The 17,733-nt window shown below is 39.7% G+C and overlaps 1 protein-coding gene across 1 annotated transcript; it reads right to left on the reverse strand.

Annotated features, from left to right (window-relative positions):
• Positions 1 to 253: 253 nt before the first annotated feature.
• LOC123986915 (citron Rho-interacting kinase-like) lies at positions 254 to 14,575 on the reverse strand. The gene is made up of 11 exons (XM_046075340.1): positions 13,917 to 14,575; positions 13,646 to 13,787; positions 12,880 to 13,055; positions 11,216 to 11,317; positions 7,105 to 7,247; positions 6,627 to 6,720; positions 6,338 to 6,544; positions 5,972 to 6,125; positions 4,488 to 4,677; positions 382 to 487; positions 254 to 337 (listed from the first exon to the last, which is right to left on the reverse strand). The coding sequence occupies exons 1-11, from the start codon at positions 14,016 to 14,018 to the stop codon at positions 254 to 256; spliced, it is 1,500 nt and encodes a 499-aa protein (XP_045931296.1). The 5' UTR covers positions 14,019 to 14,575.
• Between the last annotated feature and the right edge of the window lie 3,158 nt (positions 14,576 to 17,733).

The raw sequence follows: 17,733 nt of genomic DNA on the forward strand, positions 1-17,733 counted from the left end.
TAGCTGATATAGATGACCTATCACCCAACCCAGAATGCTTCAAAATAATGTAGTTGTAATGTTGTACACACAACAACTTGGCTTCTTACAGCGGCACCAGAAGCCTGCTTGATCTGTGTTTAAGCCAGTCAGCCAGAATAAACACAAGACGTCTGGTAATAAAACCCATGATAGAATAATTTCTTTGCTCAAAAGAAAATTCTACAATATGGAAATATAATTTTTCAGTTTCCAGTTAGCCATCAGTCTTAGTCTAGTCATCTCTGGCTTGCTTGATGGAGCTGCTCTTGGATTTGAAAATCAGGAATGACTTGTTGTCGTAAGGGCTAGAGATGAACTACTGAAACGTGAATAAAAAAAGAGCTAAAAGTGCACCCTCACCTTGTGACATTTGTCTTGAGTTTCTTGTAATTCTTTGCTTTTAATGTGCAGTTTCTTTTCCATGGAGTTGGTCTTAGCAGGAGAGTTGAGGCCTGCAGACACTGCCCTGAGGAGAACACATATAGATGTTCTTCAGTCACCAAACTAAATCTAAATAGGATTATGTACAGCATACATGGATGCAATTCAAAATACATATTTCTATTGCATAAAAATGTCACAAATTCTGAAATCATATCAGCTGACCAAAAAGAGGATAACTGAACGTCACATATCATGACTTAGAGCCACATCATGTAGCACCAAGCCAACAGCAAACAGCTGTTATTAAGCTGGCTGAAATACAGACACGACACCCACACATCGTAAATGAGTAACGGACACAAAGAGCACACAAGTGTTGACTTTTTTAAGAAAAGTACTCTGTACTTTATTAGAATAACATTCAACAGAACATTTTTGCAGTGGTTCACGCAGGACAAAACAGACTGCATTGAAGAAAACAGCCGTGTAGACCTGGGAACATTTGCTGTTTGCCTGACAGAATAATGTGACAGAAGAATTTGGGCTATGCTTTTGCTTTGGGTTGCTCTCCACAGAGCTCTGTAGTGAGTCCAATGCACTCATTCTTCATGTTTTTTTACCCCCTGTTTATGTAAGGTGATGTCCTATTTTGTTTCCAGTCTTTGGTAATAATTTAGAGCACAACATCAGTTTCCACTCTTCTCTTGACCAGAGAACAGACATCTCTGAAATTTAAGTCTTCTAAATAAATGAATGGGTCTGTATTGAATGAGTTCACAAATACCGCAGAGGGATCTTTAATAAAGTTGACTCAGACTGAGTCACAGTGTTAAAAATAATCACGATAGCAAACACTGCTCCCTTCGCCTCTGCACCAAGACATCCCCCTTAAAACATACATTTTATTTATATATATATATATATATATATATACACACACACACACACATACATATATACACATACACGGCTCATATAATTAACAAAAACACCCCAACCAGTAATTTTCACAGGAATCTAGATTAAATGAAGAGGCGTTCCAGCTAGCTGAATCTGTTGCCGATTAAAAATTTATGTCAGACATCAAAATTCATTAAGTTCTCCAGTGCACAGTTTCAGGGTGCTACTGTTCAAATAATATGACAATTTTTGCATTGAGCTAGATGTTTTTTTCATCTATCAGTGTCTTTCTTAAAACTGTCAAAGATGTGGTGAATTTTAACTTAGAAGTATGGAGAACGAGTCAGTAGAGAAAAGTGGAGTGAATAACATTGTTTTTGAAGGAAGTAATATTATATTAATAGAAAATAAATATTTTTACAAGAGACAAAATGCCAGGCCACTTTTTTCCTAGCTGAGGAATATGCTAGATAGTCTCTGTACTGTGGAGGGAAAATAAATGAGTAGCCAGTGCAGACTGCATAATTGAAGAGAATCAAAGAGAGAGGGGGAGTCTGGGAAAGTTTGCAAGTTAAAGGCTTTGTAGCGCTGATCAGGTAAACAAAAAGAATAGAACACACACACACCCACTAAAGAAAATGCAAACAAACACATAATCCTACACATAACAGATCAAAGTACACACAAGCAATGTTGCAAAGGGACAGTATTTTTCAGGAAACCTTCAGTCATCTTTGTAGAAATTAGGACATTACCACTCACTGTTGTTTGCAATATCAATCTTGTGCTTCATACCAAACTAATAAAAAACACTAAAAATCAAATTTGAAGAAGCCAATAATCAAATGAACACCTTCATTCATACTGAACATACATGCAAACGATGTGGAGGGAGTGTGGTCCAAATGGAGTTGAGTACACTTAAACAACTGGCTCCCAAAGAGGATGGGAAAGGCTCTAATATGTAGACCATTTTAATTTACCATCATCTTAGATGTCACAGTTTGACTGAAACATATTCGTGCATTTATGTTTCCTTATTAATTTTGCTTTTTGATGAGCAACATAATGTTGGCTGACATTTCACTCACACAATGTGTGCAAATGATATGTAGCAAATCAGTATTTTGATTTTACCATTTTAATCTAAAAATAAATACAAATAAACAGCTCTGATTTATTTAAATTCTTTTTAAATAACTAAAAAAGAAAGATTTGCAATTTTTAAGTCCACCCAGTCTTGTACTATGGGTGGCGCTAGAGGAAAGGCTGCTGGCCATTATAAGTATAAAAAAAAAAAAAAAAGGGTTTATCTGCTGTGGAGCGTAAATGGATTCAGGAATTTGCCCAACAATTTGGCCATTTCAATTTTTATTTCTTGTGTCCAAGTGGAGGTTTTGGCCTGATGGTGAAATTAGAGGACAGAGGGTCATTAAAAACCATCCTCTAAAGTCATCCTCCAAAGACCATGAATATCCTCAGCAGATTCCTTGAAAATTGGGCAATAATTTGCTGAGATACCAAGTCGGAGGGGAGATTCTGAACCAGCTGAAAAGTCAGTTGATCACCTTAATTATTAGGAATCATTCTCGGGGGGGACTATGAATATCCATCTCATGACCATCTGGTTGTAGCCATTAATGGCAATCTGATCTGTAGCTGCCAAGACATCCTGCTCTTGACCAAAGTGGTAAATGACTGGCCAGACAGAATGACCATCTAACACAAAAGATTTACTCAAAACAAACAATATTGTGTACATTTACCAAAACACTGCAAAATTGTCCTATATTGGCTCAAAATGGCAGATATTTTGAGAAATCTTTGAGGCAACAAAAAGACAGAAAACTTCTGTGAGCCACCACTCAAACCATCTTGCAAAGATGATTTTCTGACACCAAACGACAGATAGCTTCTTATAAATTTGAGGCGAGCTGTTAAGAGGATTTTGTTGTCGAGTTATACTAATGGAGGAGCCAGACAAGTTCACACAGAATGGAAAGAAGAAAAAAATAGCAGGAACCCCCAAAACACATGATTAGCAATTCATTATTCCTGGCTCTGGGATCTCTTTCCTTTTTGGGCGCCGCTGCAATGAAGAATGTGTACATGCATACACATGCACCCACAGACAATTTTGACACATTCTATGAGCTCTGAGCTCCTCTTAATTAAATGCAGCAAAGAAAATGACTGGCTTCAGTTTAAAAAACCATGAGCAGATGACTGATGGTGTAACAGCAAGGGACAGAGGCATTAGAAGAGGGAGAAAAAAAGAGGAGGAGATGAGACGGGTAAAGATGGGGGGTGGGGACAGGGGAGGAAAAGAAAAAAAAAAAAAAACATCACGGTTGTAACCATAGAAATAGATTCTCTCCCCCAATCTGAGGACTCTGTCTAATCTGCTTTTTCTTCCCTTTCTGTTGCTGCTGCTGTCATGATCCGCAGTCTCCAGGACCATTAACCTGCAAGAGCAATGCCACAGGGCTACAGCAATGAAACCCATCCTCTTACATTATTATCAGAGGTTAAGAAGCCAAACAGCATTAGGGATAATTACAGTCCTAAAAAACCCATGCTATAAAAGTCAGAAGCCCATTATGCTGCACGGTAACAGAGAAAGCACAATAACAGCAGCGAGGGTGGGAGTGTGTCTGTGTCTGGGGTTCCACCTCTCAGCAAGCCTCATTGACACACTCAGCCGCATACCAATCAGCGCAGATGGCAAGATAACGCCAGCTCACATTCTCTTGTCCATTCATTTGATCTATCTATGCATCGGATCAACTACGCATGATCCCAAAGGCACAAAATTCAGGAATCAGAAGGAGAGAGCGCCAGAGAACAGGGAGATCCCTCCCCCTTCCTCGTTCCTTGTCTGACACAGCATATGGCCAAACCCATCTTGGCCCCAACAGGCATAAACACTAATGATGGGGACACAACACCAACTGCCCAGGACACCACACTAGGTCACCTGAATCAAGGCTACCTGGAATTTGTTGCTGTGGTGATGAGGAGTCTAAAGGCAGATCAGCAGCCAAAGGTAGTATATGGTATTTAACCGTCAAAGGTGTGTTAGAGAGGTGTATGCAGGAGGTCTCTGCGTTGACTACAAGAAAAAGAGGGGTGGTCTTTGAACAAAAAAGCCAAACAATGCCTAGTAAACCGGTAGCACTTACTCAGTTTTGGCCAATGTTGTCAATGGTCTGCTGAAGAACCAGCCTAGAAAGGGCAGATCCTGGCCCTGGAAGCCCGCTGGCAGAGCTCCTCGCTGGGCTGCTGAGGCTGGCCGGGGGGCTGCCTGCTCCGGCTCCTCAAAATTAGAGGTGTCATCTTCAGAGTGCAACGCAGGAACAAAAGGCGGGAGAACTGCAGGAGAAAGGATGAGAGGAGGAAGTGAGAAAGCAGCGACGAACAAAGTAGTAAAAAAAAAAAAAGAAAAAAAAAAAAAAAACACAACAAGGAGAAAGGGGAGAGAAAGGAAGGGAGGAGGAACGGAGCAGAGCGGTGGGAGCCTAGAGTGCGGTAAGTTGCGCGTTGATGCACATGCTGCTTCTCAGTCCCTCCCTCCCTCCTTTGCTCGCTCTCATATACACATGCTCGCTCGCTCTCCCTCACTGCAGCAGAGCAAGCTAATCAGCTGGAGCCAAAGATGAAGCATCAAGCTTTATCTGTGTCCAATTAGATGCATTTCCAGTACAAACATGCATGTATGAGATTCTCTTTTTTCATATATAGTGTATCTGATATTTATTACTCAAAGATGATCAATTAACATTGAGCAGAACAACATTAAATAAATCTTCCCTTCAACACAGACAGGCACAAAAATCTCCTGCATTCCTAACACCGTATCATAGCCTGCTGATAATAATGAGGATTTTCAAACAAACAACTAGATTAATTAATATTCAGCACTGATAGGAATATTATAACAGCTCTGGGGGAATGACCGCCACTGCGATGTTTGGTAATCCAGAAATCACAAAAAGGAGGATTTATTCATCTGAAGACACGAGGTATTCTGCACAGCAAAATAAACACTCATCTCCCCTGCAGCTATACAGTTTTCAATTACAGAGCCACTGTAGAGCGAAGGATCTTTAATGGGACCATGCTTCACTGAAAATATCGATTAATGTGAACGTCATGGGTGTGTTTTCCCACAGCTGGTCAGGTGAAAATGTCAAACTCTCTGTCATTCAGTGTGGTCTCAGACTTGATTTGGCAACAATGACGTACAAGAAACGCACATGTATTTCCGCCACAGAGAGCGTGTCTGCCGTCGCTAGCGTAAAATATTTCGTGCTGCGTCTGTTGAGAAGCAGATGAGTTGCAGATCTTTACTCCGTCTGCCTCGCTTCTTGTCTCTGCCTCCCTCCCATTCTCCTCCTCAGGAAAGAGCTGGCCTACTGCCAACAGCACACAGAATCTCATTATTTTACTACCACTGGCAACACAGTTCCTTGTTTGTTGTGAATGTGCAGCCATACACACACACAACACTTATGTATATTATAAATTACATTAATGTTTGACAACTGGTCGTATATCATCTGTCGAGTAACGTGATTACAGCGACACGGTGTCATTTGAAGCCAAATTGAGCGTTTTCACTGCAAAGAGAGAAGAACAGAGTCTCAACAGAGAGGAATCTCTTTACCTTGTCTAAGGTTTTTCCAGTCTACACTGGAGAAGAAAGAGTGACAGTGGAGTCCCTGGAAACCCAGTCGCTCTTTGGCTCCACAAAGCAATCTCTGCAGCAGGTCTACAAACTGCTTACTGGCCCGCGGCTCCTCCGGAAATTTAAGGAAGCGCTGGGGGGCAAACAACACGGACAAGGATTCATTACATAAAGCATAGACTAATCAGATGTTACATCAGGCCGCACATTTTCATAAAGTATACTGGGAATAGTAAAAAGATCGTTAATTTCATCATTTATCTGGAATTCTAAGTTGCAGACCATTACAGACCAGATACAACCAGTGACCAATCTCTGTACCAGTCGAGGTGACAGGCTATGTACCTGAAAGTTGAGGATGTTGTGGACTGTCTTGGTAGCAGTGCCACCAGAAAAAGGCGAGCTGGCATAGATCATCTCATAGGCTATGACTCCAAGGGACCACCAGTCACAATCAACCCCGTAAGTGCTGTGAGGGCCCCCATTCATGGCTGCCAGGACCTCAGGGGAGAGAAAGTCCTGCGTCCCAACAGGCACTGTGAGCGCTGCAACCTGGAAATGCATTTATAAAACACAATGATGTCACTGGCACTGAAGTTAATACATAGAACAGCAAACTCTGAAATCTACTTACTGTTTTGTTAGCAGTCAGCCTGGCAGCTGATCCAAAGTCTGCCAGCTTAATGTGACCAGTCCGATCGATGAGAACGTTTTCTGGTTTGACATCTCTGCAAGTGGATGGTTTAGAAGGGATTTGATACTGCTGCTAGAGAGCTGTTTGTTGCCCGAGTACTGTAATATGTCTGCCGCTCTGACGATAATGGAATACATTTGTAAACTGCAGCAATGTTTTTGTATTTGCATAAAACATCAAACTCAGTGGTCTAAGTTAAATTACAATACTACATGTCTCATGTCCAGTTAATGTTTTCCTGAATTATGTGCATTTGGCCTTCAAGTGAAAACAAAAGGCAAACAAAGTATGATATTTAGTGAGGATGTAAGCGTACCAACTTAGGATCTCTGGCCCTACTACCTTAATTTATTGAGTTATACCTCAGTGCCTTGAAACATCAATCATTGCTATCAACGAGAGGTTGTTGGTGTCTTACCTGTGGACATAGCCTAGCTGGTGGACAGCATGAATGGCCTCTACCAGCTCAGCCAAATAGAACTGAGCCATGGACTCATCAAACTGATCCTCGTATCGGTTGAGCAGGGACATCAGGTCACCTCCCGGCAGGTACTCCATCGCCTAAAGAGATATTATCAGTATAAAACTTTGGCCAGAACATGGTATGAACATGTGTCTCGATGTGATTAAAATGAACAAGTATCCCATGCTGTTGAAACATTAATGAATGCCTATAAATATATATCTATATTTAGAAATAAAAACAAAGCAACAAGTGCGGGACGACATGTGTTTGAGCTTACATCAAAGCTCTATTCAGCTTAAGCTTATAGGGTGGTTCTCCTCATTATGGATTCAGTTATGCAACACCACATACTATTGCAGATTTATCTGTGGTACTGCAGTCAGAGGATTGGTCTTTAATAGCTAAAAATACAACCCCAACCATAACTGCAATGGCCTTGTGTGTCTGTGATCTTTGGCTAAAAAAATGACATGTCCAAAAAAACAACAACACAAAAACAGACACCTCATTGAGCACTTTAAAGTTTGGAAACACAAATCAGCCTTGGTCATGTTTGACCCCAGTTCTCTTTTCTGCTGTCCGCATCCTGAGATGAAAGGCAGTGGCCGGGCTGATCTGAGCTATATGGTGGCAGCCAAACAGCCATAACAGCAGAGAGCCCCCGATGCATGAATGGTCGGCGAGTCTGAATGAACGGGAGCATTCTCCAGTGTTACCTAGCAACAGGGAGACTGGGCGCCTCTCCGACACACCGATAAAGATGGATGCTTTGTATTTTCCTCTGTGCTCAGTTAGGGAGCAGGGTGATGGGGGGGTTGAAAAGACAGGAGGAAAAATGGAGACATACATGCAGGGGGCATGAAGGGACGTATGAGGGGACGCTGAGAGAAAGAAAACCAAAAGGGCAGTGCACAGTATAAAGCATGGCTAGGCAGAAAATGCTTTTTTCCTCCTACTCCTCAGTCTAACAAGTCATCAGAGTAAATATAGATTCTTTGTGAGGTTAACAGCCTTCACGATGATTTCACTGGACGTGATCTGTGAGGAGAAAACTGTGTTTCACGGTGGAAGATTAGACTATTAGACACTAACATTTTGGGCAATATTCCTGATTACATCCTTAACCAGAGTCAAATGAGAAGCATCTATTAATTCTAAAATCCACATTAAGAACAGAGATCTAGGAGGTGTTTTTCCAATAGTTGAAACACAGGAAGCTTAGCCGGTTTTCACAGCCGTAGTTTCTGCAATGTGACATTTTAGTCGCAGTTACTAAATCACAATTTGGGCATCTCAGAGGTCCTGTTCAGTAGAGTTGACAGCATTGAAAAATGTTGTTCATCTGAACAAAACTCTGGTGGCCCCTGGCTGTACTGATGGCTAGTCTGCAAGCTACAAGCAACATCATAACACAACAAAACAGTGAAGTTGCTGGAAGGTGATGGCTAACAACCCTCCCACCCCCTTACTTCAAAGCGTTTCTTCAACATACAAGTTGTTCCTTTGAATTGCTCACTTCAGGTCCCTTCTTGTAGCAGCTCATGTACTATTCTGACTGATCCAGCTGTTCTGTTAGTCACGTTTTGGAAATCACAGCTGTGAAAGGAAATGAAAACACCTTCCAATACATCTGTCTTATATACTGCTTTATATAAAAATAGGCTATGCTCTACTCTGAGCATAAAACATATAGGAATAGAAAACAAGACACAGTGGTTGTTGAATTAGGTAACTTATATACAGTACATTGGAGCTATTTTTTAAGCAATAACAGCTGGGCCCAATGACAACAGTAGGAGAATATATTGTAGATTATGAGGACAATATTAAGGAATATAATTAGTTATTATCAACCAATACAATGAACATCTTAGAGTTGCAACGATTCATTGAAAAATGGTCAACTATTACATTTATCACCAACTATTTTGATAATTGATTAATCAGTAAATAAAAAAAATTAAAAAAGTAATAATTCTCAGATTCCAGCTTCTTTAATGTGAAGGTTTTCTAGTTTCTCCTCAAACAAAGGTTGACATTAAGAACAACTACTCTTATATCACGTTACTTATTGAAAAAGACCACACCTAGAAAATAACATCATGGATGTTAAAGGGTACTTTCGGTATTTTTAAACCTGGGCCCTGTTTTCACATTTTTTTGAGTCAAAATGACTAGTAAGTACAAAAGGCTTTGGAACCCGTGCAGTAGATGGCTTCATCCGGCAGCCATGAACCGGCTGCAGTGGCTGCAATGTTTTTTCTTTGGGGAAATTGCGCCCATCAAAATTACGTGCACAAAAAGTGCTCCTTTTGTCCACCAACAGGCACAGACTGTTATACGAGGTGTCTAACAACATCAAGGAAATGATGCCTACGAATGACACCTTGTGACACGCTTTGTTTTTAACAACAAACAAATGTCTCGCTCAAGGAAAATTGTCACTCTAAAATATTGCGAGAGGCAAGTTGTTGCAGAGTTGGAGAGAGGTTTGTTGTATTGGAGAAACACAATTTGCCCCAAAAGATAAATCGGTGTGCCAATATTATCGTCTGATATGAGCTAACTGCAGATAAATCAGTATCAGCCGATAAATGACAATTAAATAAGTAACGGAGACACGGAAGTCGGATCCTTCACTCATGAGTGTTGTCGCTGCATAGCTGGTCCACCAGAGGGCACACTGCTACTTCCCAGATGTACTTTTGTTCAAAGTTCTATTTGTAACAATAAAAAAGTTTAATTTTAAACTGCATTATATCATGTTATCTTGGTGAGGTCTACATATAACAAATGTAAGGGATAATCTTTGTTAATTTTATGTGTTAGCGAAAGTAAAGGGAAACAAAGAATATCAGTATCAGACTTAAAAATCCCATATTGGTCAGACTCACAGGCTACAAAACAAACTCCTCTCCCTTGTTTCCACCTGCATAATTACCCCAAAGGAATTTGTTGCGGCTGCCAGTTGAAGCCATCTACTGCACAGATTCTGCACTAGGGATGCACTGAAATGAAAATTCTTGGTCAAAGCAGAAAACGAATACAATGAAAAAAAAATTGCAGAATACCGAACACCAAACCAGTACATTCACATTTTTTTCCATTCACTTTGCCTTTTTTTTTTTTTTTTAAACCATTGCATCAATTAAATAGTCTAAATGTGCTTTTTACTCAGTGTTTCCCACAGGATTTGGAGAGACTATGGTGGGTGGGTCCGAGGTCCAAGAGGGTCCAGTAAAGTAAATTGCATGTGTCCATTTACTTTTAATGGACATACATAATATGTTTTATACTTTAAAATAAATACTTTAAATAAATTCATCAAGTCCGACCCAATTTGATAAATAATGTTGCATGTGGTTCTCGTATCGTGCAACATAAGGACTTCATAGCCTCTCTTCAGGTCAGACTCTCATACTGCAACACTTATCTTTGTAAAGAGGAAAATGACTGTAAAGTCGTAAATGCGCTGCTCTGGTCCATTTCAGTGGATTTACCATAAAGGCTTGTATACGTGTGCAATCCAAATTTAGGTGCGGCTAGCTTAATCGCCTTCTCAGAAGCGACCGTTTGTTTCCTTTTCAAAGAAGTCAGCCACAGATGGAGTGGATGTGCTAGGAGACAATTCAGCAGAACAGTGTCTGCAAACAGCGATTTTTGCGTCTTTCTCAGACACTTTAAAATGCTTCCACACTGCCGACATGTCAACGTAATTGTAATGGGGACCACTGCACCCCATCTGCTTCCGTTTGGTCTCTTTTAACAAATGGTTGAGCTAGGGACCACAGTGGCAACAAGTTTTTTCAGTTAGTGCACTTCACTTAAAAGACTACCTCCAGACCTATACTAACACAAAGGCCTGTCCTACGACCCCACTGTAGGTATTAAAATGCATATTACACCCACCAAGTGTGTGTTATTTGCTTGGCTTGTTTATTATGCCAGTTAGGGGATAGTTTGGCCTATGTCAGTTTGCAAAAGATGCTTAAAACATGCTTCTCACAAAGAGGAATAATAATTTCAGTCTATCCTCAAGATCAGACAAAAATTTCAGTCTCACCAGGTAGACATGTTCTTTGTCGTGGAAGGCGTAGAGAAGTTGCGGGATCCAGGGACTGCTGTTCAGAGACAGGATCCTCCGCTCCTCTTCATGAAAAACCACCTGAGAAGAATTCATAAGGTAGGCAATCAGCATATTTACATTAAATCAAGGCATAATCTTATTGTGAGTAGAGTATCAGCCTAGGGCTAGGCGATATTGCCAAAAATGTTATCACAATAAAAATCTTTGATCATTCAATATCGATTATCATCATGATATATGTCAAATCATTATTTCTTTCAAGTTTAAAGGCTGATTTTTGCTCCTGAGTAAAAATTGAAGAAACCAAATGGTTATTTATGCGGTTAAACTTTTCTTTACGATCATAATGTGACAGTTGATGCCAAACAGTGGATCACTTAACAAATCTGAGGTAGGACATTCAAAAGTATTGTGATAAAATCTTTTTCAACAAATATATTAGTAAATGTTTTTTCAGTCCCTTTTGTTCAACAAAATAAATATTTTATTGAAAATGTAAGGGCTAATTTGTTCTTGATTCAAATGAATTAAACCAAATATTTATTGATATATTGAACATTTATTATCTTGTTATTGAGGAAAATTATATTGCGATAATTATCATTATTGTTTTATTGCCCAGCCCTATATCAGCCACATAGATTCATTGAAGGCTTCAATGAAATGTTTTTTAACTTAACTTTAGGAGACTTTTATGCACATTTCCAACATTTTCCTCCCTTCGATTCATGTTGCCAGTTTTATAAGTGGGATGCCATTTAAAAATTGTGCAAAGCAGCCACAGGTGGAATGTACCAAACATTTCTTGTTCATTGTATTGCTCACTTCAGATCCTTTCCTGTCGCAACTCATGTACTATTCCGACTGAGATCTGTTCTATTAGTCACATGCCAAAGAGCACAGCTGTGAAATAATGTCCCCAGCTTCTTTGTTGCTGTACTCCAGCACCCTCCAGTGGGCCTTTTTCACACTGTAAAAGCCAGGTTAATAAACAGGGCAGTGATTGCATGGAGGTTAGGTCTTTCTAGTTAATTTTTCGCCTTCTTCTCCTCATGTTTATTTGGTGATCTTCAGTGCAGAAATGTAAAATATTTACTTAAGTTAAATACCTATGTCATGGGTATATGAACTGTGTCTAAAATGAGTAATGAACCTTTAAGCTGACGATACACAGGGCAACTTTTTGAGCAATGTTGCTGGGCAATCATGCTAGTGGCAAGTCCGACTAAGTTTTGAACGGATAGCGGCAGTGCGGGGCAGGTGGCGGAGTGGTGAGGGAAGGGGATTACGGTAGTAATCTTTACTCATTACCATTGACGACAACGTTGCCCTGCATGATTGCTCTAAAAGTTGCTCTGTGTATCATCAGATTTAGAATCTCTTAATCATAACTCTCGCAGCAACTGAGTGTGGCTTAGCTCTGGATGCTGGTTAAAAGAAATGCTGAGACAAAATCGGCCTTCTTCACCGAGACATGAGCCAGCATGCATAACACCAGGACCCTGACACTGAAGCAGCATTCGTAAAATTACTTTGCCTGTGTTTTTCTCCTCTGTGTAAATCTGTATAAAAAGGCCTATCGTGTGGTAAAGCCAAAAGAGTTGTGAAAAACAATGGAAAACAACCACAACTAAGCTTACATTTTCTTGTGCACGTAAAACTGCCTTGTCCATGACTTTCAGTGCACAAACATCCCCAGTTGCCTTCTCCCGGACTACTTGGACTTCGGCAAAACGGCCGCGACCCACGACTGCACGCACTTCAAAGTCATAAAGCCAAGGCTGCAGGGCCCGCAGCTCTGAGGCCACTTCAGAAACTGTTTTACAAGAAACACACAACTTCTGAGAAATTAAGTGAAACTACTTTTAGGACATAAAATTGTAAACATACCACAAATACAATATCTTATTCTATTAGTTATACAGCTACGTGCACATACTATTGGTATTAAATAAATTCTTTCTGTCTGGTATTGAAAATAACATACCAATATTATTTTTAAAATGAACAAAATAGGAGGACTGTACTGGCTGACTATTGCTGTACAGTGCAGCATTGACATCACTAGAGCTTATCATAAGCCTGCTGCTTATTACTATATGGTCTTTTTATTTTTGACAGTTTTGACAGGCCTGTATTTGCCTAGTGTGGAATCTGAAATCTACTTAGCATGATGTCACTTTATACTTTAAAAACTAATCTAGAAATAGCAGGAATGTATCATGGTCTTGAAAATAAACAGCAAAAGCTCAACAACTGTAAAGAGGCATGCTGAAGCAGTTATATCAAATGATACAATGTAGACTGTGTCAACTAATGTGGTAGGAAAAATACCAGACTGGCCTAAGAAATAAACAACAACAAACACAGAACGCCTAACGTTACATGTGTAAAATGTATGCTTACACTTATTGACAAAGTTTGCCACATGGTGCATCTTCATAAGCTCTGGGGAGGCGCACTCTTGGTAGAGCAGCAGCAGAGCCTCCAGAAACTCTTCCCGACCTAAAGTGCATCCTCCCTGCTGCCCACACAGGCTGAGTCGGCCCTGGGGACAACACATGAACACAGAAAAGGGAAGTCAGTCACTGGCAGTTACTGTGGCTGGTTTGAAACTGTACATAGTGTTAGCGGCAATGCACGTGTACAGGTAACGTCAGGATATGTATTACTTTACCTGAAACAGCTGATTGAGTCGCGAGCTGCGGCTGGTGATGGGATCCGCGGAGGACGGCAGCGTTTTCAGGTTTCCCTGACTCACGTATTTGAACTTCAACATGTCTTCTTAACACATAAACTGAACGATTAACACACGAAGTGAAAAGTACTTTACGCGTTAAGTGATTAAAGATATCCGGGACGGCAGTATTACGTTATATTTAGACCAGGGAAAAACAAATGTCAACAATGCGTTGCTTTAGCATGCTATGTTAACGTTGGCTAGCGTATGCTAACGTCCAAACAAAGAAACGATAACGCGACACGCAGTGTCCTTCATTTATGTTTACGGAGACAAAACACTACGTTATGAGATTACTCGCCAGACTGCCATGCAGGTACTTTACTTACTTTTGTTTCTAATATTCACAGAAACCTAGACATAATACGGAGCACACCGTTTTCCTCTCGGACGTTTTTGTTTCCGGTGAACTTTCAAATTTTGCGCGTTCACCGCCCACCTCTCGAGCCTGCTGAATGAAGCTGGCGTTTGATTGGATGACTGGAAGATTCAGGGCGGGTCCAGCATGGTTTTAAACCAATGACTGACGTTTCCGCACCGTCCCTGACTCTCATGAAATCTTCTTACATGTGGAAGTACTATCTGTTCCTTGATTAAAAAAAAATTAAAATCAATTTTGACTATATTTGAAGAAGGAAAGTCCACTACGTTAAGAGAGATGACCAAAACACTTAAAAGATGGTGGCCTGCAAACTATTGATTTCGACTTTATGAATGGAACCTTAAATATCAATTGGTTGAAATTCTTTCTGAACAATAACTTTTTGTACCATATCCCTAGAGAAATATTTAAGAAATTAGAATAAATGTGATTTGATTATTATTATTTCCCATTAAATTCTCCCTTTTTCACCAGGAGGTTCTGTTATATTGGAAATCATAATTTCACACTGCATAACTCCCCATAATAGAATAATAGATATATTACGGTTAAAAACAAATCGCTGTACAACAAGGACTGGATGGATAAAGGTAAGTCTGTGATACATTTTGTAGACAGTGACAGCTGTGTCATGCCATATGAGAACTTCTGCCTAAGACACGACCTAACTGGCAATCGTAATATTTTTTAATATATAAAAGACTACCATAACTAATGCCGTCCCCAACTCTTTTATGTGTTTAATTAATGGTATGTTAATGAATTTTTTAATGAAGTTAATGAAGTTTTGTGTATTTCATAATGAGTTTCTTTCCTTTACAAAAGACCTTAATGTCATTAAAACAAAGAATGCAATGAGACTTTTTAGTATAATAGCCTTTCCCTTTTATTTAATTGTTTTATCTTCTTTATTGTTTTGGTTTGTTTTTCCCTGTCTTTTGATATGCACTTCATCCTTTTTGTAAAATGTGAAAACTCAAAGCCATGTTTTGTGTATATAGAATAACGTTCAATAAAAAAAACCTGTTCTTTGAAAAAATCATGAACATAATATAAACGGTGATTACACTAATAAGAATTGGAGAATAATATCAAAGTTGAAGAGGAATTTTCATTTGAAAGATACAGCTACTACTGATCTAAAATACAGAATCTGAAATACTTTATTGATCCCTGAGGGTTAGGGTTAGGGTTCTTTAATTAAATTCCATGTCTAATCCATTTTATATGTTGTTTGAAACAGGCCTATTTGTGTTGGGATACGTCACTAATTTTAAAGAAGTATTCCAGTCTTTTAGTAGGGGAGACCAGGGATGGATCTAACATTTGTTCAAAATGCGATACAAACTAGTTACATGTGTCTACTATTAAATGGTGTAACTGTTATCGCTAACACAGACAGAAAATGCATTGTTTAGTCATCGCCCATAAGACAAGGAGTAAAATGCTACAATTCACCCCATAGTCTCGTAACATACCCTGGCGTGAAATGTAACATTATGTAATAAGGAATAAGAGAAAAAAATGTTATTGAAAATACCCAAGTATCTTAATGACTTTTAGTCATAGTAGTGAACGTAACAAATGTGCACCAACTGAATATCAATGTGTGTGTGTGTTTGTGCTTGCACTGTCACAATGGTGCCAGACGCACCGCACTCTTGGAGTGCAGGCCTCATGGGCCCACAGAGAAACCTACAGGTTTTACTGTGTGTGTGTCTCAGACGCATACTGAAATTCAAAGACACATAAATACAACTTAACATTTTCTTGGAGTAGGTTGTATCATTTTTCATTGCTGTAACCCATAACCCATGAACTAGCTTACCTTACAGCCAAAACATAAGCACTTGCAACTTGCATGAAAGCTATCTACAAAGACACACAATAAACATATAAACATGATTTTAACTACAAGCAGATAGTGCTATAATAAAAATAAATGAAGTTAAAAAAAAACTTACCTCAAAATTGTTTTTCTAAAAATTTTTTCCTAAAAGTGGCTGTGGCTACCACAGGGTGCTACTTTTTCACATGTGGAATAAGGACTAAACTGAGCATGTGCAGAGTGAATTCAGGTCTTTCGTAACTTGTTCCTGATTGGAGAAATTGGATGTGTTACAACTGACCCGTATATCATACAGTCTGATTACAACCATCCCTGCTCTCCCCTGTTGCACTTCCATGAAGTTGGTCGACTCACTGGAGAGTCATAAGAAATGGTCAAATGGTCAAAGCAGCAGGCTAAGATACTTTGACTCATGGTCCTTAGTATGAGTCAAGCGCCAAAAACACTGGATCCTACATTTCCAGTGATGCAATCACTGGCATCATTTTGTTTGACCCTCTCTGCCCCAAATATTTGTAATGCAGGAGAGAGGGAGACAGCTCTGTATGACTGGTGCAGTTGGTTTGGTGCTGTACGACCACAGTGATACATGTAATTAAAGCTCTCACTGTCTTGGTTACAGTTCAGCTGTGCAGAACTGATCATGTTAGGAACACTACAACTATAAATAGCAACAGTCAACATCATTAATAACTAATAAGATCCACATCTGTAGTGTTTTCAAAAAACGGACATACTGTCACGGGTCGGGGGTGCTGAGTGCAGACTGGGGTGAGGACCCAAATGCAGACAATGGCGAGGCGAGGCGAGGTGAGGTGAGGGGAGGATGCAGTTCAAAATGAGATTTATTAAGTCAAAACTAAACTGAAACAGGCTTACAAGAAGCTCGAGGCAAAGTCCAAACAAAGGTAATCCAGAACAAAAGGAACGATCCAAAAACACAGGGAATAATCCGGAACAGGCAGGAACACTCAACATTAGACGCACATACACACAAGGACGTGACAAAGACTGAAGACAAGAGCAGGCATATACAGTGGGTACGGAAAGTATTCAGACCCCTTTAAATTTTTCACTCTTTGTTTCATTGCAGCCATTTTCCAAAAATCAAAAAAGTTCATTTTATTTCTCAGTAATGTACACTCAGCACCCCATCTTGACAGAAAAAAACAGAAATGTAGAAATTTTTGCAAATTTATTAAAAAAGAAAAACTGAAATATCACATGGTCATAAGTATTCAGACCCTTTGCTCAGTATTTAGTAGAAGCACCCTTTTGATCTAATACAGCCATGAGTCGTTTGGGAAAGATGCAACAAGTTTTTCACATCTGGATTTGGGTATCCTCTGCCATTCCTCCTTGCAGATCCTCTCCAGTTCTGTCAGGTTGGATGGTAAACGTTGGTGGACAGCCATTTTCAGGTCTCTCCAGAGATGCTCAATTGGGTTTAAGTCAGGGCTCTGGCTGGGCCATTCAAGAACAGCCACGGAGTTGTTGTGAAGCCACTCCATCGTTATTTTAGC

This window comes from Micropterus dolomieu, linkage group LG18, assembly GCF_021292245.1.
Source record: "Micropterus dolomieu isolate WLL.071019.BEF.003 ecotype Adirondacks linkage group LG18, ASM2129224v1, whole genome shotgun sequence".
Lineage (NCBI taxonomy): Eukaryota > Metazoa > Chordata > Actinopteri > Centrarchiformes > Centrarchidae > Micropterus > Micropterus dolomieu.

What these genes read in the sequence shown, in the direction of transcription:
- LOC123986915 (XM_046075340.1), bottom strand. Translation starts at nt 14,018, where the DNA reads ATGTTGAAGTTCAAATACGTGAGTCAGGGAAACCTGAAAACGCTGCCG. An exon ending in CAGCTAGGCTATGTCCACAG is followed by an intron (nt 6,721 to 7,104) that starts GTAAGACACCAA and finishes ATCCACTTGCAG; the next exon opens with AGATGTCAAACCAGAAAACG. An exon ending in ACAACATCCTCAACTTTCAG is followed by an intron (nt 6,126 to 6,337) that starts GTACATAGCCTG and finishes TTTGCCCCCCAG; the next exon opens with CGCTTCCTTAAATTTCCGGA.